The 25058-nt window shown below is 38.7% G+C and overlaps 1 protein-coding gene across 1 annotated transcript in view; it reads left to right on the top strand.

Annotated features, from left to right (window-relative positions):
* The first annotated feature begins 1043 nt into the window (after positions 1 to 1043).
* The window catches only part of THSD7A (thrombospondin type 1 domain containing 7A), a 489197-nt gene continuing 465182 nt past the window's right edge, over positions 1044 to 25058 (top strand). The window contains exon 1 of the mRNA XM_055589867.1: positions 1044 to 1216. Within this exon, the coding sequence (XP_055445842.1) occupies positions 1057 to 1216 (160 nt within the window). The 5' untranslated portion in view covers positions 1044 to 1056. The remainder of the gene's footprint in view (positions 1217 to 25058) is intronic.

Here is a 25058-nt window from a genome sequence, read left to right as displayed (position 1 = left end):
CTTAAAAGTAACATAATTTTGACAGAGAATAAAGGGATAGCACTTTTATATTTATTTTTATATAAATATAAAATATTTTATAAAATATAATTTTATATGTGAAATATAATTTTACAATTAGTTTTTGTAAAATGTTATCCATATAATTAGGTATCACTGCAAATACTTATTAATACTAATTCAGTTTTAAAGGCTGTTAAGAGACAAGGTACTTTGATTTCTAACAGATCAGTACTGCTCATATTTTTACTGATAGAATTAAGTTAAAAAAAAAAGATTTTTAAAAGTTTAAGTGCCTTTCAACAGCAAGTAAATATTTCTGCTTTTTTCCTATGTTCTCCACTTCTGATGATAAATACTGCTCCCCACATAAAGTAATTGAGAAGCATCGATGCTTTGTGTAAATAAATATATACTAAGAACATGCCACTGGATCTAGCATTTGACTCCTTGGGTGACGATGAATTTCAATGCCTGTTGTTTGTCATGCCGAAGCCTGTCGGGTGGTGATTCTTTTTATTGGTGTATCCCTCCAAACATATTTCATCACGCCATGTGCACTGGAGTTCTTTGGGTGTGTTGGATCCGGGTGTCCCCTCTCCGGTGCACTCGCCTCCTCTCTCGCCCTGGCGCTCTAGCCGCCCCCTGCCTCCAGCGCCCTCGGTGCCGGGGTCGGCTCACGCCCCCTCCTCTCTCTCCAGCTGGCTGAGGCGGGGGCGCGCTGCCTCCCGGACTGCAGGACCTGCTCAGTCAGCTGGGGCCCCCTGCGGACGGCTGCCTCCCTCGCCGCCAAGACCTGCCACTCTGCGCGGAATGGCAGCGGCAGCAGCATCCCCGCCAGCGGCGGCAGCGGCGGCGGCAGCCACGGCCACCGCAGACGCTATTGTTCCCCGGTGTTAAACGCGCTTTCCCTCCTTTTCATCTGACACGAAAACGAACAATAGCGGGAAAGAGCTTTGCGTTCTGTACTTGGGAAGACATTCCGAGGGCGAAGGAAAATTCCCTGCCCGCCGCGTCCCCTTCAGGGATCTGGACCCTGGAGCGGCTGCGGGCGGCATGGGGCTGCCAGCGGGGCGCTCGGCGTCCCGGAGCCGGGGCACTGCGGTCCGGCGCCCGACCGTCCTGCCGCTCCTGCTGCTGCTGCTGTGCCCGGGCGCCTACGGGGCTGCGGCGCCTGGCGAAGCGGAGGCACCCATCCTCTATCTGTGGAAGACTGGTAAGTGGAATGGAGTCCCCCAGTGCTTCCCATCTTCACATCTGGGTCCACATCACGAAACTGCTGGGCTTCAGGAGGGACCCCTGTGCTTCTTGATGACCTGGGTGTGCTGGGATCCTAAGGTAAAAAGTATGATTCCTAGGAGGCAAATTAGGTCGTGTCCGAGGCTATTGGGAAAGAAGAACCTAATAACTAAAAGGCATTAGTGAGTCACTGAAATGATATTTCCCTCACAGCTTCATAGTTAATGAGGGCAACCAACGCTGCACTTTCATAATTAAGTGCAATATTTTTAACCTCTGTGTTCTCATTCTGTTAGGACTTTCTTAAATATATTTCTGGCAAAGAGCAAGCAAACATTTAGCCCCGGTTTTTATTCTGTGTTAAAGCAAACAGTTCACTCCATGCCATGATGTATACGGGTACAGACTTAAATTTGTTAAGTGTAGCTTATGTGGGACACGTGGAAACAAGCCAAGTGAGGGCATGTCTAACAGTTAAAGGCAAATGGGGCGCCAGTGAGCTGGCTGAGACCTTGCGAAGCTCAATTCTTAATGAGTGAATTGTGGGGTTCTTAAAGTGTGTAATTGTTAGGATGTTTAGGTTTAAACTTTTCCTGTCTTGAATTTTTTTTTTTTTTTTTTGCTTTGTTTTCAACCAGCCAACAAAAGCAAGCAACTAATTGCCCCTTGGAATCTCCCAGCAAAGTGCTGACTAGAGGTCCTGGTGGGGCAGTGACAGGCAGGAAAACAATACCAAATGAGGAATTACCACTCCTCTCCTGGGGCTCCTCTCTCCTCTAAAGGACGCTGAGAATTCTTCAGCTGACCTGAAACTTATTGTTTATAGGAAGAAAGTGGGAAGCATTATGCTCCATGCTTCTGGCTAGGGATGGATTTTAAAGAGTTTCTTGGCAGTGCCTAAACATTAAGAGAAGGATGCAGTAGATATGATGGGGGAAGGTATATTATTGGTCATAGGATCACAAATGAGTTGCGAAGAGTGTCTCTGACCTGACTTCAGCTGTTTTTAGAGCTCTAAGGCAGAGACAAATTAGTCTGTGCTACAGTAACATTGATATCCTGATTTTTTTTATAAAAAATTGTTGGATCTGTGTAGCAACTTAGTGAAGAGATTGAATAGAAACTTATCTAAAGCCAAAGTACATAATTTGCCTCAGAATCTTGCATGAAATAACACACATGTACACATGATTAGAAAAGCCTTTTGGATATTAGTGTGAATCATTCTTGTTACCACTTGAAGTTTAAAGATGAACTGATTAGTTGATAAAGATGAAATCAAATTAATTTTTTTTCAGTTTTAAGTAAAGAGTTGAGGATCTCTGATTTAGCTAAAGCCAGGGTTCAAATTTGTACTTTTAAAGTACTAACAGCCGAGCAGTAGTTCAGATCAAAGATGAGTCTAGGCAGCATTCACTGTATAGAATCTGAGGTGCCAATATGTGTCAATATTAATGTCATGATGGAAACATAAGCCAATAAACAGTTTAAACTAGTGGAAAGCTCAGACGAGCAAGGATATGGAGACCTTGATTCCAGTGTCTGTTCCAGCTCTTGCTCTCTTCAGGAACGTTGGAATGTCACTTAACTTTTGATCTCCAGTTTACTCATCTGCCTGTAAATATGACCTTCTCCTGACTATTCATCATATCATGAAGATGAAATGAGTGAGTGATGAGAATGTAATCTTTAAACTTTAGACTTATATGCATGGACAAGTATAAGCTTGTATGATGAGGATAATGTAATCTCTTTTATGGTGAGCCTTGGTTTGGCGAACAAAAAAATGGTGAATTAAACAGGAGAGCAAGATAAGAACCTTTTAATTTTTTTTTCCGCAGGGAAAGTAGACTTTACCATATCTATGAAGGAACTGAGAGTAGTTATCAGAGGAAATAGAGGATATTTAAAGAAGAGGGATATACTGTAAATGAAAATAAAGAGATGATAGAATCATAAGTGTTCCTCATTTGATGGCAGTAAGGAGACAGGCAGGGATTTGGGAGAGAAAATGAGGTGAGACAGTCTTAAGATTCTGGTGGGATAAGCTTGGTCTTGGTAGAACAGATTATTTAGCATCACATTATTGCTGAGATCATTGAATTAAAGTGATTTAGTGAAAAGTACACTGGATGAAGAGCTGATAGAGGAACTCAACACTGTCATTATCAAGTTTTAGAATGTTGGCAAGGTCATTCAATGACTTTAGTTCTTGGTTTCCTATTTTGTGATATTTACTGATTAGGAAAGATGGTATTTAAAGGCTTTTTCAACCCTAAAGTATGTGCACATATGCACATACATACACCATAAAGATAGCTGTATGCATATATACACATATATAATGTATTAACATGTATATATACATATAGGATATATATGTACATAATGTGTAAGGTTGAGGGTACATAGTGTATATTATATGAAAGTTTAATGTAGAAGGCATTTTTAATTATTTTTTTTAAGTCAGTTCACAACAAAGGGTTGTTGAGGACTCACTGTGTGACTTACATGAGTCATTGTGATAGAGGATTAAGATACTTTTTTCCCTGCCCGCAACAAAGTCCAGTTGAATAATATACAGCAGTTGCAACAGGGCATACCATACTCATGAACAGAACACTATGAGAGCAAAGAAGTTGTATAGCTGATAGAAGGAAACAACAAAAATGTAAGGCATGGCAATACAATAGTTACAGGTCTTATAAGTGTTGGAGCTCAAGTCTGGAATATTTGGTGGGAATGAATGGATTTAGTGCTAATGAGAAGAGTTGGGCCAGATTGTAACAAAACTTTCAACCTATGATAAAGATGTTAGACTCTAACCTATAAGCTGGTGGAAGCCATTATAACTTAGAGTAAAGTAGCTCTTCCCGGTAAATTTTCGGTTCTTGCCTCATGGCTAAAGAATTTAATGAGAGACAGTTGATAGGTAAGAAGTGGATTTATTTAGAGAAAAACACACTCCACAGACCAGAGTGTGGGCCATCTCAGAAGGCAAGAGGCCCTGAAATATGACTTGGTTAATTTTTATGGATTGGGTAATTTTATAGGCTAATGGGTGGGAGGGGGTTTCCCTGGTGACTTCGGTAGTAAAGAATCATCCTGCCAGTACAGAAGACTCTGGTTTAGCCCCTGGGTTGGGAAGATCCTCTGAAAAAGGAAATGGCAACCCACTCCAGTATTCTTGCCTGGGAAATCCCATGGATACAGGAGCCTGGTGGGCTATTGTCTATGGGGTCGCAAAAAAGGAGGACATGACTTAACTACAACATCAATGAGAGAAACTGTTGAAAGAGCCTGACAATGTGTGGTCAGAACAGGTTCAAAGAAAATGTCAGTAGGTGCTAAATGAAGAAGATATCTTCGGAAGGGGATGGGGGCACAAAGTATAAGACATTTCCGAGTGTCTGTAAAGGGATTATGATATATTTCAGAAAAGATCAGTGAAAGGAGGAACTAATAAGATAATTCCTATGGGAAAAGACATTTTAAGTAGAATAGTAGAGATAGAATCTTGTTTGAATAATAAACCAGAAAGTGGGAAAGTTATAGTATTGATACAGTGAGTAACCAAGTGGTATTTAAGTCTCATCACAACATTGTTGCTTTTCAACAGAGAAAAAACCCAAAATATAAGATATTAAATTATAAAAGTAAATGTTTCAACAGTTTTATGTACAGTTAAAGCTAACTTTTAATACTTGAAAAACATATTCCATACATGCAGAGTTAGAGAATGTACATTATTGGAAGGTGAATAATTTACTGTTATTGATAAGCATTAGACAGTTTTTCTATTTAATATTCTTGAGTATGGAATTGTTTCAGTAATAATTATGGCTAATTATATTCACCTAGCAATTCCAAATGAAGGGCATTGAACAAAGTATGATTGACTTAACATGAGTCAGACAAAAAATAGTAAATACATCCAACTTTAATCAATTTAGGCTGCAGATATATATTTTCAAAAAAGTTTTAATGAAATAATTGAATTTATTTATTTTTTTGTCTTTGAAATTAAGGCTATATTTTATTTTATTTTTTATTTTTTTTAATTTTATTTTATTTTTAAACTTTACATAATTGTAATAGTTTTGCCAAATATCAAAATGAATCCGCCACAGGTATACATGTGTTCCCCATCCTGAACCCTCCTCCCTCCTCCCTCCCCATTCCATCCCTCTGGGTCGTCCCAGTGCACCAGCCCCAAGCATCCAGTATCGTGCATCGAACCTGGACTGGCAACTCGTTTCATACATGATATTTTACATGTTTCAATGCCATTCTCCCAAATCTTCCCACCCTCTCCCTCTCCCACAGAGTCCATAAGACTGTTCTATTTTTATAATAATGAAATTACATTAAAATCCAAGAAATAGATGCACACTTCAGTTCAGTTGTTCAGTCATGTCTGACTCTTTATGACCCCATGGACTGCAGCATGCCAGGCTTCCCTGTCCATTACCAACTCCCAGAGATTATTCAAACTCATGTCCATTGCGTCGGTGATGCTATCCGGCCATCTCATACTCTGTCTTCCCCTGCCTTTGATCTTTCCCAGCATCAGGGTCTTCTACAGTGAATCAGTTCTTTGCATCAGGTGGCCAAAGTATTGCAGCTTCAGCTACACCCTAGCTACACAGCTTCAGATACACACTAGCCATTTTTCAGAATCAGGTGATGAAGATATATATATATATATAACTAGTTCTGAGTTTTTTTTCAAGAAAATTCTCACATTAAGCACTTTTGACCTGGGTTCATCCAATGCAAGACAGTGCTATTAATGACTGTCACTGTGTGCTTTACATGGTTAATTGCACATAAAATAATTGTTTCATCAGTTTAAAATAAAAACAGGTATTATCCATTTTTCTTTCTGTACTAATATAAAATATTTAAAATGTATACGAAAAAAATAGCCATCTTAGTCTTACCATTCATTAAATAACATAGGTGAGAGGAATGTTATTCCAGGTAGTAGGAACATAAGGTTGATATTATCTTTAAAAAAAAGTTTTGCATTTCAGTTGTGATTATAATTTGTCTTAATTTTGAATGTGACACAGTTTGCTTATTAAATGAAGAATAGAGATGAAGCAGAGGGAGGGATGGACACAGTGTCCAAGGATGGACAGGATGAACAGATGATCAACGTCAATTAATTTGGGATAGCATAGATCAAAATGTTTTTTTCATGGTACCTATGGAATTATTTCATAACCCTGAATATATTCTTTCATCCCCAGTATGGATAAACATCTTGTATTCTGTAGGGGTTTTCTGAGGATTAAGTATAATAACATATGTATATATTTGTAGAATACTTCATATATATTGGGACTTCAGTAAATGTTAAGCAATATATTATTGCTATTATTCTATTATATAATAGAATGGTTACTTAATTTTATGACCTGTAGTAAGTCTAATAAAGTGCCTTAGCTTTCTATAAAGGATCTGTTTTTTGTAAATGCACTAGAAATTACACATTGATACAATTATAGTGCTAGATATTCCAACAAATTATAAGAGAAGCAGCATTGTGAAATGGAAAGATCATGGACTTTGAAATCAGACAAATAATTTTAAATCTTGCCTCTTCCTTATTGGTGAAATTACTTAAGCTCTGACTTTTTTTCTTACCTTAGACTGGTGACAGGGGTTCTGAAATTAGAGGGCATTTGTAGAGTTTTAAAAAGTAGTAACTAGTGTTTAGCACAGTACCTAAAATACAGTGACTATATTTTTAAAAAATGTTAGTTCTTTTCCCATTCTTTACCTTTTTCTCTCCTAAAAATGTCATAACTTGAAGGAGTTTTACTGATCCAACACATTTATCTGTTTTCTCCAACTAAGAAACACCAAGACAAACAAACCAAATCTAGAAAGAAATGTTTTATTGTACACTTGTCTTTTTTTTTGTTATTTAATTACTTTGGCTTTTACATGTAGACAGCGTGGACCAAAGACCATCAAAATATTCTGAGGTGAAAATCCAGGGTGAATTATATAAATATAATTTTCATACTTTATTTTGTATAGTGTCTTAAGATTTCTTTGGAATCTGAACTTTCACATTCTTGCAGTTACCCTTGTCACCAGTGCTTTCCAAATTAAATATATTCACAGTAGAATTGCTTGTGGTTATGATTTGTTTAACATCCTAGGTGATTATTTAAATAAATAAAAATCTACAGTTTGTGTCCTATTTTCCTGCTCATCTTTCTTAGCATACATAGCACAGTTCAGCTGAGTCACTCAGTTGTGTCCGACTCTTTGCAACCTGATGAATCGCAGCATGCCAGGCCTCCCTGTCCATCACCAGCTCCCGGAGTTCACTCAGACTCATGTCCATGGAGTCAGTGATGCCATCCAGCCATCTCATCCTCTGTCATCCCCTTCTCCTCCTGCCCCCAATCCCTCCCAGTATCGGAGTCTTCCAATGAGTCAACTCTTCGCATGAGGTGGCCAAAGTACTGGAGTTTCAGCTTTGGCATCATTCCTTCCAAAGAAATCCCAGGGCTGATCTCCTTCAGAATGGACTGGTTGGATCTCCTTGCAGTCCAAGGGACTCTCAAGAGTCTTCTCCAGCACCACAGTTCAAAAGCATCAATTCTTCGGCACTCAGCTTTCTTCACAGTCCAACTCTCACATCCATACATGACCACAGGAAAAACCATAGCCTTGACTAGACGGACCTTTGTTGGCAAAGTAATGTCTCTGCTTTTTAATATGCTAACATCTTACATTAGTGTGGTACATTTGTTACAATTGATGAGCCAATATTGATGCATTATTATTAATTAAAGTCCATAGTTTGTATTATAGTTCATTTTATATGAGGATTCACTCTAATATACTTTGGGTGATTTTGAACAAATATATAATGTGTTCTTTAATATAGGTATGGACTACTACAGTGTCATACAAAGTAGTTTCACTGCCCTAAAAAATCCTTTGTGCTTCCCATGTTCATCTCTACATCTGTCCATCTCTCCTCCCAGATTGCTGGTAACCAATGGTCTTTTTACTGTATCCATCCATAGGCTTTTTCAAGACTGTCATGCAGTTGGAATCTTACAGTATGTGGCCCTTTCAGATTTAGTCTCACTCAATAATGTGATCTAAGTTCCTCCATTCTTTTCATGGTTTGATAACTCATTTATTTTTTTTAAATTATATTTAATTGAATGATAATTGTTTTATAATGTTGTGTTAGCTCCTGCCATAAACAGAGTGAATCATCCATAAGTATACATATGTCCCATCCCTCTTGAACCTCCCCCCACCAACCATCCCTGCCTCTAGGTTGTCACCGAGCACCAGGTTGAGCTCCCTGCGTTTTACAACAATTTTCATTAGCAATCTGTTTTACATATGGGAATATACATGTTTCAGTGCTATTCTCTCAATTCATCCCATCCTCTCCTTACCCCTTTGTGTTCCAGGTATGTTCTTTATGCCTGAATCTCTATTCCTGCCCTACAAATTCATTCATCAGTACCATTTTTCTAGATTCCATATATATGTGTTAATATACAATACTTCTTTCAATATTCTGTTGTGTGGATATAGCACAGTTTATCCGTTTACCTATTGAATGACATCTTGATTGATTCCAAGTTTTAAAAATTATGGATAAAGCTGCTTTATCCATCTACATCCATATGCAGATTTTGTGTGGACCTGATTTTTTAGCTCTTTTGGGTAAATACCAGGGAGTGTGATTGCTGGATCATATGTTAAGAGTATGTTTAGTTTTCTAAGGAACTGCCAAACTGTCTTCCAAACTGTACCATTTTGCATTCTTGCCAGCAGTGAATGAAAATCCCTCTTGCTCTGCATCCTAGCCATGTTGTCAATGTTTTCAGTTTTAGCTATTTAAATAGGCATGCAGTTGTACTTTCTTGTTATTTAAATAGGTGTGCAGTTGTACTTTCTTGTTATTTTCATTTGCTATTCCCTAATGAGAGATATGATGTTGAGCATTATCTTTTCATCTTGTCATCTACATGTCTTCTCTGGTAAGGGATCTGCAGTCTTTTCATCACATAAATGAAAATAGTACAAGTCGGTAGAACTCTTATTTAATGGAGTTCAAAGCCTCAATCCAGCCGGTGCTGCACATACTCCATTCTTCTTGTTACTCTGATGATTTGTCCCACAGTGAAACACAATTGTTCATATAAAGAGAAACATATATGGGAATTAAATACTGAATTAATTGAGATGGGTGTACACTTGGTCGAGTTCTGCCTTGAGCGGGAAACTTTGGGAGAGAGTTTGACAGCGACAGACAATACCTCGAGAGAGAAGCAAATGGCCTGATATAGCAGCCTGCAAGCTTGTGAGATTTTTAAGTGTACTGTGAATGTCTTATATCTTTAGCTCACTCCGGTCTGGTTCATAAATCACATACATAGCTACCTATCCACTTGTTCTTGCGTGGAGGAAGCCAGGAGCCGGCAGAAAGTCGAGGTGCAATAAATATCCTTCTGAACTTCTGGGGAACAGGGGAAGTCCACTGTCCTGAAGCCATGGGGAAGCTGACCTGAGAACCAAGTTGTCAAGGTTAGTCTGCCCGCAGACCTTCCTGTGAACACAGAGTGCTGAGCACCACCAGAAGGGGAGTAGTAGGATGATGACTCAGAAGTGGGTAGTGTGTGTGCACAAGGGTAGAAATACAGCCACCAAATTGCTCTGGTGAGAGAGCCTGATAGAAAATTAGCTTTTCCAAGTAAATGTATCAGGCACAGGTCTGGATTATGTGGCTGGAATAATTTAACCTATGGTATATAGCCAATGCAGGGCTATCTAATTGTGGCACAGTCTGGATAAGAAGTTACCCCTTAGATTATTACAGTAGTAGCAATAGCTGGTGACTGCAGCTGTGAAATTAAAAGATACCTATTTCTGGGAAGGAAAGTTATGACCAACCTAGACAGAATATTAAAAAGCAGAGACATTACTTTGCCAATAAAGGTCTGTCTCATCAAGGCTAAGTTTTTTCCAGTAGTCATGTATGGTTGTGAGAGTCAGACTATGAAGAAAGCTGAGCGCCCAAGAATTGATGCTTTTGAACTGTGGTGTTGGAGAAGACTGTTGAGAGTCCCTTGGACTGCAAGGAGATCCAACCAGTCCTTCCTAAAGGAGATCAGTCCTGGGTGTTCATTGAAAGGACTGATGTTGAAGCTGAAACTCCAGTACTTTGGCCACCTGATGTGAAGAGCTGACTCATTTGAAAAGACCCTGATTCTGGGAAAGATTGAAGGCAAGAGGAGAAGGGGATGACAGACAATGAGATGGTTGGATGGCAACACCAACTCAATGGAGATGAGCTTGAGTAAATTCTGGGAGTTGGTGATGGACAGGGAGGCCTGACGTGCTGTGGTCCATGGGGTTGCGAAGAGTTGGACATGACTGAGCGACTGAACTGAACTGAACTGAGCAGTAGCTGGAGATTCTGAGTATTGTAGATGATGGATAGATTTGCAAGTATGTTCTATAGCATGCCTGCTAAAAAATGGCATCTGAGCACAAATGGTGCCTGTTTGGGTTCCACTATGTAAAAATTATTTTTAGTTTTCTCTACCAAAATCAGAGAGTGTGACTGTAAATGTCAAAGGGACCCTCTGGATTCAGTACTTCCCTTTGACAATGAGTGAGACTGGTTGTAGAGAATTGAACCTATATCTTGAAATAAACACTGATTGCTCAGCAGTTAAATAAATATATGTGTGTGCGTTTGCGTGTGTATGTAATAAATAGAAAGAGATGTTCCTGAGGAGACTTTTGAGCTGGATAGATGTGAATCTTGACCTAATTTTGTTGTTTATTAAGAATGTGATCTCTGATCTCTCTGTCTCTTGTTCCTCAGACATACCATATGTATGAGGTTAGTATCTACCCCTCCAGGTTATTTTAAGGGTAACTTGAGAGAAACCTGTAGTGCACTTAGGTGATGCCTGGCACACATCAGTGCTCATAAACATTCTCTCTTACTTGGCATGTCCTGCTGTGAGCTATGAATGCCTCCTCTCTGGGATGGAGTTTGTTTCCTGGATCTCTCTGCATTCTGTCCTTCATTTTGATTCTTCTTTCTTCTTGCATCTGTATTTCAAGATTCTGTGCAACCGATGTTGCTCTGCTTTCTCCCTGCTGTCAGAGCCACCCATGTAGTTGCAAAAGCCTCTGTTTTGCTCTTTGCAGAGTTTTCAAAGTAGTTTTAAAGCAGAGACATTCTACCTTAGTGTTTTATTTTTACTGTGATGGTGCATATCTTTGCCATGCAAAGAATGCTGGAGGTGTGACTCTTTAACTGGGGTGGTGTGTTCCAAAATTCCTTTGTGTGAAAACACCTAAGAATATTCTTGGCAAGACTTTCCTGATCTGTGATGCTGTGAGTGAAAGGGTGTAGGAAATGCAGAGTCAACGCTGAGGCTTCCTTTCTCAAGGTTCTCTTTCCTCTCCTATAGAACGTTGTCTCTTTCGTTCCCTTACTCGTTTCGTCCCTCCCTCTTTATGTAAATGTAAGTGTCGTGTATATGCTCTGTATATGTATGTGCACATCTTCTGTATATATAAATATCCTACTTACACCTCAGTACATGTGGTTCAAAATCTTCTTAAGGAAATAAACGGTTTCTCAGTTTAGAGGAGAAATGGTTATTCTACAGTTTTATGCCAATTACAACCTGTTTATTTATTTATTTATTTTTTGTTTATTTATATATATTTTTTTGCTTTGGCAATTTATTTTATTTATTTTTTTAATTTAAATTTATTTATTTTAAGTAGAGGCTAATTACTTTACAGTATTGTACTGGTTTTGCCATACATCAACATGAATCCGCCACAGGTGTACACATGTTCCCAATCCTGAACGCCCCTCCCACCTCCCTCCCCGTACCATCCCTGTGGGTCATCCCAGTGCGCCAGCCCCAAGCATCCTGTATCCTGCATCGAACCTGGACTGGTGATTCGTTTCTTATATGATATTATATGTTTCAATGCCATTCTCCCAAATCATCCCCCCCTCCCTCTCCCACAGAGTCCAAAAGACTGTTCTGTACATCTGTGTCTCTTTTGCTGTCTCGCATACAGGGTTATCGTTACCATCTTTCTAAATTCCATATATATGCATTAGTATACTGTATTGGTGTTTTTCTTTCTGGCTTACTTCACTCTGTTTAATTGGCTCCAGTTTTATCCACCTCATTAGAACTGATTCAAATGCATTCTTTTTAATGGCTGAGTAATACTCCATTGTGTATATGTACCACCGCTTTCTTATCCATTCATCTGCTGATGGACATCCAGGTTGCTTCCATGTCCTGGCTATGATAAACAGTGCTGCGATGAACATTGGGGTACAAGTGTCTCTTTCCCTTCTGGTTTCCTCAGTGTGTATGCCCAGCAGTGGGATTGCTGGGTCTGTATATTCCCTAAATTTTTATAGCATTTATAAAATTATGATAGAATTACAGTTAAAATTTAATATACCATTACAAGCATACATATGCATGCACACACATACCTACATAAATGCATGCAACATAACATACACACGTTAATAGCACAATTATTTATGGTTAAAAGATTGCATAGAACTTCACCTGTCATCTGGTATCAAGGAAATTATTATATCTCCTCGCATGTGTTTTATATCTAGTATTTATAGAGGTGAGTTTTATTTTATTTTTTAATTTAAATTTATTTATTTTAATTGGAGGCTAATTACTTTACAATATTGTATTGGTTCTGCCACACATCAACATGAATCCGCCATGGGCGTATGCATGTTCCCCATCCTGAACTCCTCTCCCACCTCCCTCCCCATACCATCCCTCCGGGTCATCCCAGTGCACCAGCCCCAAGGATCCTGTATCGAACCTGGACTGGTGATTCATTTCTTATATGATATTATACATGTTTCCATGCCATTCCCCCAAATCACCCCACCCTCACCCTCTCCCACAGAGTCCAAAAGACTGTTTTATACATCTGTGTCTCTTTTGCTGTCTCGCATACAGGGTTATCGTTACCATCTTTCTAAATTCCATATATGTGTGTTAGTATACTGTATTTATGTTTTTCTTTATGGCTTACTTGACTCTGTATAATAGGCTCCAGTTTCATCCACCTCATTAGAACTGATTCACATGTGTTCTTTTTAATTTTTAATGGCTGAGTAATACTCCATTGTGTATATGTGCCACAGCTTGCTTATCCATTCATCTGCTGATGGACATCTAGGTTGCTTCCATGTCCTGGCTATTATAAACAGTGCTGGATGAACATTGGGGTACACGTGTCTCTTTCAATTCTGGTTTCCTCGGTGTGTATGCCCAGCAGTGGAATTGCTGGGTCATAAGGCAGTTCTATTTCCAGTTTTTTAAGTAATCTCCACACTGTTCTCCATAGTGGCTGTACTAGTTTGCATTCCCACCAACAGTGTAAGAGGCTTCAAAGGTATGCAATTAGGAATACTTTTCACTAAAATATTAATTACAAAATTTATGTTAAAACTTTATTTTAGAAAATTTTATGCCAATTTAATATTCGTTGGGAGCCAACTCATGTATAAGATCTCATTACATGAGTCCTTGCATTACTTCCCACTAACTTACAGCTTTTATTTTAAGATCCTTTTTATGTCTCACCATCTTCCTGTGTTTGCCTCTCTGGTGCCTGAGCAGGCTTCAAACTGCAATCCCTGTGCAGATTTCCAAGAAGTACTTTTCTTCTAATAGCACCGCTGGTCAGAATGTCCAGTAACATTGTTTACATGAAGTATTTCCTATAGATAGTTTACACTGATTGGGCTATCATCAAGGCAGTATATGTCACAACCTCAGGTGGAACGATGCAGATTAATTATTGTTTTATTCTACATGTGTATATGGATAATGTATATATCCAATGTATTTTTTCTATGGGGAATATAGTTTACTCAGAGCCACTATATTACCCAACTCCTGGTGACTTTTTTCTTCATCAATTTGTGTTGATCAGGTTCAATTAATTAAGACTGGCAAGTGCCTAGAGCCTGTCTTATGCCAAGCTCTGTGCTAGGTGCTGGAGCTCAAACACACACAGCACATAAACCCATTCCTTCTGAAGTCCCCTATCATGGATGTGCTTGTGCTGAGTTGCTCAGTCGTGTCAAACTCTTTGCGAATCCATGGTCTGTAGCCCACCAGACTCCTGTGTCCATGGGGACTCTCCAGGCAAGAATACTGGAGTGGGTTGCTATGCCCTCCTCCAGGAGATCTTCCCCACCCAGGGATCAAACCCAGGTTCCCACATTGCAGGAACCTGGATTTCTATTGCTATTTCTTTACCATCTGAGCCACCAGGTAAGCCCCCCTATTGTGGATAAATAAGTAATTAATTCTTAGTGAACTTATTGTAAAAACAGAAGCATATAATAATATAGAATGAGAAAGGGGTGATTATCTTAGAGAAGGAGACAGGGAAGGGAAGATTCGCATAATATACAAATTGAAAAATAAACAATTTACAAAGTGGACAAAGGCTATAGAGGGAAGTCCAGACAAAGAGGAACAGTTGTGAAGAAAGTATATGGTGCACATGTCCAGGGACAGCAGGAAGTTCTGAGGCGTGAGCAGAAAGAAGGGAGCGTGTGGACCAGAGCAAACAGGCTGTCATACGGAGCTTAGCCGCTGTTTTTAATTGTTTGGAATCTAGAAGCCCAACTCAATTTGGATGGATAAAATATTACTAAGAATAAAGATATATTTGCAAATATAAGTCATATGTGAATTTATGGATTTTAGAAGATTGTTGATTATATGACTAAACTGTTCTAGTTCTTATTGCAAACTTGCTATGAGCATTGCTGTCTTTACTAAGTAATGTTGATTAAACAGTTACTTCAAGAGTGGAGTATCCTTTCAGGTTTATATATTAGGGTGACTTAATATTTTATCTTTTCCTCTACAGTTTTGATTAGACCAATGTTGAAATCAATAAACCTGAAATCTATGTATTATTTGTCTGAGAAGTCAGTGGCAGAGAATATAAATGACTGAAGTGGACCAGCCTTGGTGTAAAGGCTGGTTAAGCTCACTCTTCTTATGGAGACTTGGTTAATTAAAGAAGTTACACAGCTTCGCACTCTGCTGTGGGTCTGTTGAGTTCCATCATTTAGAGATGGGGTTCAATTGAAAAAATTCTCGTAAGGCACAGTTTCCAACTAAGTCACGTCCAACTCTTTTTCGACCCCATGGACTATAACGTGTAGACTCCTGTCCATGAGATTTCCCAGGCAAGAATGCTAGACTGGGTTGCCATTTCCTTCTCCAGGGAGTCTTCCCGACCTTGGGATTGAATCCGTGTCTCCTGCTTTGGCAGGCAGATTCTTTACCACTGAACCACCAGGGAAGCCCATAACACACAATTCTGTATGCCAGATACAGTGTCTAGTGAATCAGAATTGGATTATGGGCCACTAGTTCACAGTCTTTGTTTGACCATCATATCAAGTCTTTAAACATGTGAAGTTTAACCATAGGATGGAAAAGACATTTAAAAATTTTTTGTTTTGAGTTTGAGAATGACTAAGATGAGAATATATGAAACTCCAAAATCAAAGTATCTGAACAGTCCTGTTTCCAGTGAACATCAACATTTCCCTCCACTTAACATGCTGTGCTTCATTCATTCTTACTAATGAACATGCCTCATGGAATGAAAGAGACTAGCAGGAGCAAGGCATTGGCTGCCTTGAGCTGGTGTGTGTAATCATGAAAATGCGGTGGAGATCACAGAGTTCAATCTCGCTATAAAACAGCTTCTTCTGACAGCTTGCAGCGGTGACTGTACACCTCTAATTGGTACGCCATCAGAATGGATTTGGATTTATGGAATCACATAATTCATAAGGAAAGCTTTGAGTGCTCCTAAGATACATCTCTCTCCCTGTCTTGTACTATAGGATTTAATATAACTTCTTCAGTTCTGTTGGCTTGTTTTGTACAAGTACTGGCTTTGGACTGCTTGAGCTGTGAAAATTCCACTGGAAGAGAATAAATATTAAAGAGCAGATAATATGGTCTTTCCGGAGAAGGCAATGGCACCCACGCCAGTACTCTTGCCTAGAAAATCCCATGGATGGAGGACCCTGGTAGGCTGCAGTCCATGGGGTCACTAAGAGTCGGACACGACTGAGCGATTTCACTTTAACTTTTCACTTTCATGCATTGGAGAAGGAAATGGCAACCCACTCCAGTGCTCTTGCCTGGAGAATCCCAGGGACGGGGGAGCCTGGTGGGCTTCCGTCTATGGGGTCGCACAGAGTCAGACACGACTGAAGCGACTTAGCAGCAGTAGCAGCAGCAATATGGTCTTTCAAATGTGGTTGATTAAGCGCTCCACGCTGTGGGCATCATGATGTCCCAAATCATGACGAAAGTTCTCAGAGCTCTCAAGATCATTCTTCTCAAAGTAATTTTGTCTCTTAATAGAATCATCTACAAGCTGAATCAATTTGATGATTTAATGAAAAAGGTGAATATTAGAGGAAAGAGTGATCCTTGTACTCTTGTCACTGTAGATAAGATGAATCACTTTTATTGGCCATATGCTGAGTATTTAGAATTGCTATCACAGAGCCATTTTTAATAGCTTTATTGGACATAATTCAGATGCCATACAGTCCACCATTTAATGTGTGAAATTCAATAGCTTTTGGTATATTCACAGAATTGTGTATCCTTCACCACAAATAGCTATAGAATATTTTCATTACTCCCAAAAGAAATCCTGTACCCCTCAGCCCTTGCTCCCAGACTCCCATTCTATTCTGTCACACCCAGCCCCAGGCAAGTACAAATATAACTTCCATCTCCTAATGTTTACCTATTCTGGACATTTTATATAAATAGTCACACTTGATGTGATCTTTTGTGACTGGATTCTCTCACTTAACATATTTTAAGGGTTCATCCATGTTGTAGTATGTAGTAGTACTTCCTTTTTTTATGCCAAATAATATTCCATTTGTATGGATATGCCACATTTTTAAAATCCATTCATCAGTTGATGGATATTTGAGTTGCGACCACTTTTGGTCTATAATGCTGCTATGAACATTCATGTACAGGTTTTGGTGTGGCATGTATTTCTGTTTCTCTTGAATATATACTCAGGAGTGAAATTGTTGGGTTTTATGATAAATATATTTAATCATTTGAGGAACTGCAAGACTGAGCCATATTATTTTTAAAATTATTTTTAACTGTTTTATATTGGAGTATAGTTGAACAGAGTTGTGATGAAAAATTCAAGTGTACATACATACATGCATCTATTCCTTTTCAAAGTCTTTTCCCATTTAAGTTACTACCTAATATTAAGTAGAGTCCCCTATTCTATACAGTAGGTGCTTGTTAATTATCCATTTTAAATATAGCGGTGAGTATATGTTAATCCCATACTCCCAAACTCTCCCTTCCCCAAACCTTTCCTCATTAGTAACCATAAGGTCATTCTCTAAGTCTATGAGTTTGTTTTTATTTTGTAAATAAGTTCATTTGTATCACTTCTTTTTAGATTCCATACATAAGCAGTATCATATGATAGTTCTCTTTCTCTAAATTTCTTCACTCAGTATGACAGTCTCCAGGTCCATCCATGTTGCTGCAAATGGCATTATTTCATTTCTTTTAATGACTAATATTCCATTGTATGTATGTACCATGTCTTCTTTCTCCATCCCTCTGTTGATGGACATTTGGGTTGCTTCCATGCCTTACCTGTTGTAAACAGTGCTGCAGTGAACATTGGGATGCATATATTCTTTTGGACCATGTTTTTCTCTGGATATATGCCCAAGAGTGGGATTTCTGGAACATATGATAGCTCTATTTTGAGTTCTTTAAGGAACCTCCAAACTGTTCTCCATAGTGGCTGTACCAATTTACATTCCCACCACAGTGTAGGAGGGTTTCCTTGTCTCCACATCCTCTCCAGCATTTGTTGTCTGTGGATTTTTCAACGATAGCCATTTTGACTGGTGTGAGGTGATATCTCATTGTAGTTTTGATTTGCATTTCTCTAATAATTAATGATGTTGAACATCTTTTCATGTGCCTCTTGGCTATTTGTATGTCTTCTTTGGAGAAATGGCTATTTGGGTCTAATGCCCATTTTCTGATTGGCTGTTTGTTTTGATATTAGGCCACATAAGCTGTTTATAAATTTTGGAGACTAACCCCTTGTCAGTCACATCATTTGCAAATATTGTCTTCCATTGTTTGTGTTGTCTTTTTATTTTGTTTATGGTTTTCTTTGCTCTGAAAAAGCTTTTGAGTTTAATTAGGTCCCATTTGTTTGTCTTAGTTTTTATTTTCATTCTTCTCATAGACGGATCAAAAAGATATTGCTGCAATTTATGTCAGAGAGTGTTTTGCCTATGTTCTCCTCTGAGAGTTTTGTAGTGTTTGGTCTCACATTTAGGTGTTAAATCCATTTTGAATTTATTTTTGTGTATGGTGTTAAAACCTATTCCTTTTTTACATGTAGCTGTTCAGTTTTCCCAGCATCGTTTATTAAAAAGACTGTGCTTCCTCCCTTGTATAGTGTTGCCTCCTTTGTCATAGATTAATTGACTCTAGGTATGTGGGTTTATTTCGAGACTTCCTATCCTGTTCCACTGATGTATGTTTCTGTTTTTCTGCCAGTACTATACTATTTTGATGACTGTAGCTCTGTAGTATATAGTCTGACATCAGGGAGCCTCATGCTACTAGCTCCATTTTTCTTTTTCATGCTTGCTTTGACTGTTTGGGGTCTTCTGTGTTTCCATACACATTTTAAGATTTTTTTTTTTGTTCTAGTTACATGAAAAATACCATTGGTAATTTGAGAGGGATTGCATTGAATCTGTATCTGTAGATTTCCTTGGGTAGTGTAGTCTTTTTGACAATATTGATTCTTCCAATCCACGAACATGGTATAATGTCTTTTCATCTGTGTTGTAAAACTTCCATCCAATTGTCTTCTGATTGGTGAGGCCATGTTCCCTCACTGCTGGCTGTCTGAGCTGGGGTGACGCAGCCCTGGGGCTGTTTGGTAGGGCTAATGGTGGCGTCCAGGAGGCCTCGCTCCAGTGAGTGCTTCCCAGGCCTGCTCTGGGCAGTTTTCTTTCCCCATGTTGTGCCCAAGCTACCTCTGCGCCTCTGCAAGAGACCCTCCAGTGCCAGCAGGCAGACCTGGCCCAGTCACCGATGGGATGACTACTCTTTTCTCCTGTGTCCTGTTGCACACAAGATCCCCTGTGTGTCCTCAAAGAGTGGAGTTTCTTTTTCCCCAGGCCTGTGAAAGTCCTGCAGTCAGATCCCTCTGGCCCTCATAATCAGACTCTTTGCGGACTCCTCCTCTTGTTGCCCAACCTGCAGGCTGGGAAGGCTGCTGTGAGGCTCAGCACTTTCTCTCCAGTGGGAGACAGAACTTATGTGGTGCAGTTGTTTTCCATTGTGTGTGTCACCCAGTCAGTGGGCATGGGACTCGATTGTATCATGGTTGCACTTCTCATCATCTTGCCCTGGCTTCCCCTCTGTCCTTGGATGTAGAATATCTTTTTTGGTAGGTTCCAGCATTTCTTTGTCAGTGGTTGTTCAGCAGATAATTGTGATTCCAGTGTTCTTGTGGGAAGGGGTGAGCACAAGTCCTTCTCTGCAATCTTGAGCTAATCTCCTGAGCTATATTATCTTTAACTTAGCACAGCACACTATGTATTATGTTTTCCAGGAGTTTAAATTATGATGTAATTATCATTTGAGAAAATACATTAAAATTCCAATAAAAATGTATTATGTAATTAGAATGTAAGTAGTTGAGAAATACAAGAAAGTGCTTTAGGGAACCTATAAAATCACATTTAGGAGAAAAGTCTTGAGTACACTTGTAGGATGCCTTGGAAGAAGCTTCTTTTGGGGTTTTAATCTGATCATGTAGTGAATCTTCAGTAAAGAAAAAGTAGTCGGGATGGGAAAGCTACGATGAGTTAAAGAATGAGTGGATTACTTAATCATATGTATTTAAAATGCACAGAAAAACCTAAGTGATGCTAATGAAAAATTTAAATGTTAATGAATTTAAGAAGTTGCCAATTTGGTGGTTTTTGCAACTTAGTGGGTATAATAACAATCCCTGCTTGTATTCTCATGGTACTCTACAATTCTCTAAGCACTCATACTCAACATGTCCTTTTGCTAAATTCTCATGATTTCTTCATTAGTGTTGGGCAGGACATAATGTTCTTCTGTTTTAATGAAAGAATAAACCCATGTTCCTAAGGCCAAGTGATTTCCCCCAAACTGCACTCTTAGTATAACACTAGCAGTCAGGATAAATATCTTACTGTCTTTGATATTCTGACATAAACAAAAATAAAAATTTTATACAAAACAGTTTAAATTATATGCCCTAATATTTTAATTGAATAAGAGATAGGGAAAATATTCTTGGGTATGTTAAGAGTAAGCTTTAAATATTTAAATTGGCATCATGTAGGATAACATGTCAGAGAAGGTGATGGCACCCCACTCCAGTACTTTTGCCTGGAAAATCCCATGGATGGAGGAGCCTGGTAGGCTGCAGTCCATGGGGTCACGAAGAGTCGGACATGACTGAGTGACTTCCCTTTCACTTTTCACTTTCATGCATTGGAGAAGGAAATGGCAGCCCACTCCAGTGTTCTTGCCTGGAGAATCCCAGGGACGTGGGAGCCTGGTGGGCTGCCGTCTATGGGGTTGCACAGAGTCGGACATGACGGAAGCAATTTAGCAGCAGCAGCAGCAGCAGCAGCAGCAGGATAACATGAAGCATTAGGTAGAAGGAAGTGGCAACCTGCTCCATTATTCTTGCCTAGAAAATCCCATGGACAGAGGAGCCTGGCAGGCTGTGGTTCATGCTGTTGCAGAGAGTCAGACACGACTGAACAACTGAGAACACATGTAGTATAAATATGAGACAATAACAGACATTTAGTTTGAGTACTTTCAGGCAAGCATAGGGAGATGTAGTAAATGATTACAGATTTGGATATTAATAACTATTTTGACTATTTTGTATCTTGATTGAGCATTTGACAGTTTCCTTGAGATTTTAACATTTACTCTAATAATTTTCTTCAATTTTGTGACATAAAATAATGACATGCTTTTTTTCTAAATAATTCATTATCCTGTAATCAAATGTAAACATATTGTCATATTGTTCCACAATGCAAAGAAGCTTAACATTGAAAAGTTTAACTACTGCTTCAAGTCATAACTCAATATTTAATTTCAGTGTATTGATGTTACCTTTTTTTATTCCTCTTTTTTTTAGAGTCTTATATGGATTTTGACTGTAGGTTTTCTCGACAGTGTAACACAGGAGTTTATACTAAATACCGTTAAACAAAATATCCCAAATCTTCTTTACATCTCCCCAAATGTCCCACAGAACTTCTCTCTCTGTTTTGTAGTCGCTCACAAACATAGGCACACACATGCAGGCACTTGCTTGCACAGTCTCTGTTCCCTCTCCTAAGTAGTCTCAGGTTGCTTTCACTCTCTTTTTAAGCTTTTCTTTACTGCTGGACTCTTTGTAGCCCTTCTCTTCTATTAGTTTCCACCCATTCTGTGGTTCCTTATAGCTTAAGGAACAACGTATATAGATATATTAGTGATTTGATTTATAATATGTAAAATATAATGATGTATTATAAAAGTATCCCAGTTTGTAGTCTTCCTTAAGGAGTGAAGATTTGCCATTAAATTTAACTTAATTTTTTTTTGGCTTTAGTTTAATACAATAGAAAACAGTAAAAGTAGTCAGACCATCTGTGTTGTGTTTAGGTACAATATTGCACTCTACCTTTAATTTCAGGGAATGGTTTTCCAAATATATAAAGTGATGCAATTTCTTGAATAGGCTTATTATTGACAACAGAACTGCTGACTTGCAGTGTCCTGTACAGGGAGACTATCTTTCCAGCTGTAGAGTTCCTTTTCTTTTCTTCCCAGGAAGAGACAAAGTGAAAACCTGCCAGCGTCATTATATTTGCCTGCAGGCAGTGAAACTATGACACATTCATTGTGGACTACTGTAAGGGGTACAGCTGTGAAATGAGCTATAATTTATTACTGAAAGTAAAAGAACTAGTGTAAATTTATTCAAATGAAATTCTTTGCAAACATTACAGTAAATAGGCTTGGAAACATTCTCATTCTGTCTCTTGTACTTCAAAAATTACTTTTCTGAAGACACTATATCTTACGACATGTGATGAAAGAGATGAAAATTAGGGCTGTAAGTGTTCATGAATTTATGTGGTAGGTTTCTCCTACTAGTATAGTAGGTTTTTAAATTCAAATTCAGATCTATGCTTCAGTTCAGTTCAGTCACTCAGTTATGTCTGACTCTTTGTGACACCATAGACTGCAGCACACCATGCTTCCTTGTCCATCACCAACTTGCAGAGCTTACTCAAACTCGTGTCCATCGAGTCAGTGATGCCATTCAACCATCTCACCCTCTGTTGTCCCCTTCTCCTTCCACCTTCAATCTTCCCCAGCATCAGAGTCTTTCCCAATGAGTCAGTTCTTCGCATCACATGGCCAAAGTATTGGAGTTTCAGCTTCAGCATCAGTCCTTCCAATGAGTATTCAGGACTGATCTCCTTTAGGATGGACTGGTTGGATCTCCTTGCAGTCCAAGGGACTCTCGAGAGTCTTCTCCAACACCACAGTTCAAAAGCATCAATTCTTCTGTGCTCAGTTATCGTTATAGTCCAGCTCTCACATCAATACATGACCACTGGAAAAACCATAGCCTTGACTAGACGGACCTTTGTTGGCAAAGTAATGTCTCTTCTTTTGAATATGCTATCTAACTTAGTCATAGCTTTTCTTCCAAGGAGCAATCATCTTTTGATTTCCTAAATATAGAACCAATGTCAAAAGTCTCTGTTGACAGAGTGGATGGTTAACTCCTAAATGTATCGTGAGCACATTGAAGGATCATTTTAATCCTCAAGTATAAAGTATCCAGCCAGGTAGCAGTTTTACTTGGAGAAAAATGTGGAATATTCTAGAATGTTCTATTTTGAAGGTCTTTACTAACTTCTGTACAGTACATGTCCTTATTTTAAGTTGTGTTGTGTGTGTGAGTGTGTGTGTATTTGATAATTCTCTTGGTTAATGTGCACAGGAAATTTGGTATCTTAATCAAAGTCTGCTTAATGGACAGAAGAGACATTATACACAAATCACCAAGTTTTAAAATATTGTAATCCAATAAGATGTACTTAACAATAACATCATAGTGCACATAATTTAATCTGCAGTTTATCGTGATGCATAAATGTCTTCAGAAGGTTGAAGTGCACCCACCAGAGTCTTCATTATGAACAAAATTTTATTGCTGAATAGAACTATGAGGAAGTTCTGTGAGAAATGTTTCATTGGTAGGATGCTGAATTAAGTGATATTTAAGTAGTCTTTTAGTCTTTCTGATTTAGTGGTTTTCTACATTCAAAAATTTACAGAGACATATCATTCTACTCACATAGAAAACTTTGAGAGTTATTATAGGTCTGTGATAATATTGTCAGCAAGTGTGCCTACATGTACACGTGTATATTTCTTTTATTATATGTTGCATCGTATTAATGCATCTAGAATGGACAGATGAATTCAAGTGATACACAGACTGTTATTTCATCTTCTAAACAAAGCTGCTCTCCCCTGTTCCATTTTAATCTATTACAAACGTGTTAGTGATATCAGCATGAGGTATGGTGCCCTCTGAGCCCCAATATTTACTGCACAAACATTTTCCTCTACTCCAGTCTAGATCCTTGTCTAACAGTGGGGAAGTACAGACTCATAGGACTGATCCTTTGGTCACGGAGCTCATGAGAGGCAGACGCAGAGCAACCATAATCAGTGTAACTGGGGCTATGGAGAAGGCATGTTTGAAGTGCTCTAAGAACACTGAAGAGGCAGTGATCAATTTGTCTGGGCTGGAGAAGGGCGAGGACGAAGAGGGAAAGGCTTGACAGAAGTGGATGACTAAAAAGCTGAGAGTTGAAATGATGGGAGGGCATACATACTAAAGGCAGAAAGATATGAATTAACAATCTAAATGGATTTTATATTGTGAGTAGCTTTCTCCCTGCCTGTGAAACTTGTAACAACTCCCTGTTGGTATCTTCAGCAACCTCAGTGATTCCCTTCAGTTTTATTTCTTTCATAAACCTGCCAGCTTTATGCAACAGCTACCGTTTCTACCTTGTTTCTGATTCCTTGTTTGGTCTCTTATAATGTCTACTTGAACTCCAAATTCTGACCCTAATCCTAGCTAGTTACTTTTTCACATTCTTCGCTTCACAGTTTAACCAAACATTCAGTTTAGATCAGCTTCTTTGTCAAGCCCACTGTTCCACAAACCCCAACTTCAAAATGAACCCAGAAATATCAAATGACTGTAATTGGTTATTACATCCAACTTCCAGCCATATTTACCTTGAACCAGAAATATCAAATGGCTGTTATTGGTTATTACATCCAACTTACAGCCATATTTACCATGAACCATGTGTTATAACATTTATGCTTTGGTACAAATAAACTTTCTTTGGGGCTTTAGTGGGAAAGCCAATGAAAATTTGTGTATAAAACTATGTTGTATATCCATTAGATCCAGGAATTAAGCAAGTGAGCAAGTTCAAGATTTACATTAAGTAGTTCATTTGTATTTAAAAAGTGTCTTAGCTCTATCTTACTTGATGATAT

The sequence above is a fragment of the Bubalus kerabau genome, chromosome 8, assembly GCF_029407905.1.
Source record: "Bubalus kerabau isolate K-KA32 ecotype Philippines breed swamp buffalo chromosome 8, PCC_UOA_SB_1v2, whole genome shotgun sequence".
Taxonomy (NCBI): Eukaryota; Metazoa; Chordata; class Mammalia; order Artiodactyla; family Bovidae; genus Bubalus; species Bubalus kerabau.
The sequence above is the reverse complement of the archived record's forward strand: the minus strand, read 5'-3'. Positions and strand labels throughout refer to the sequence as shown.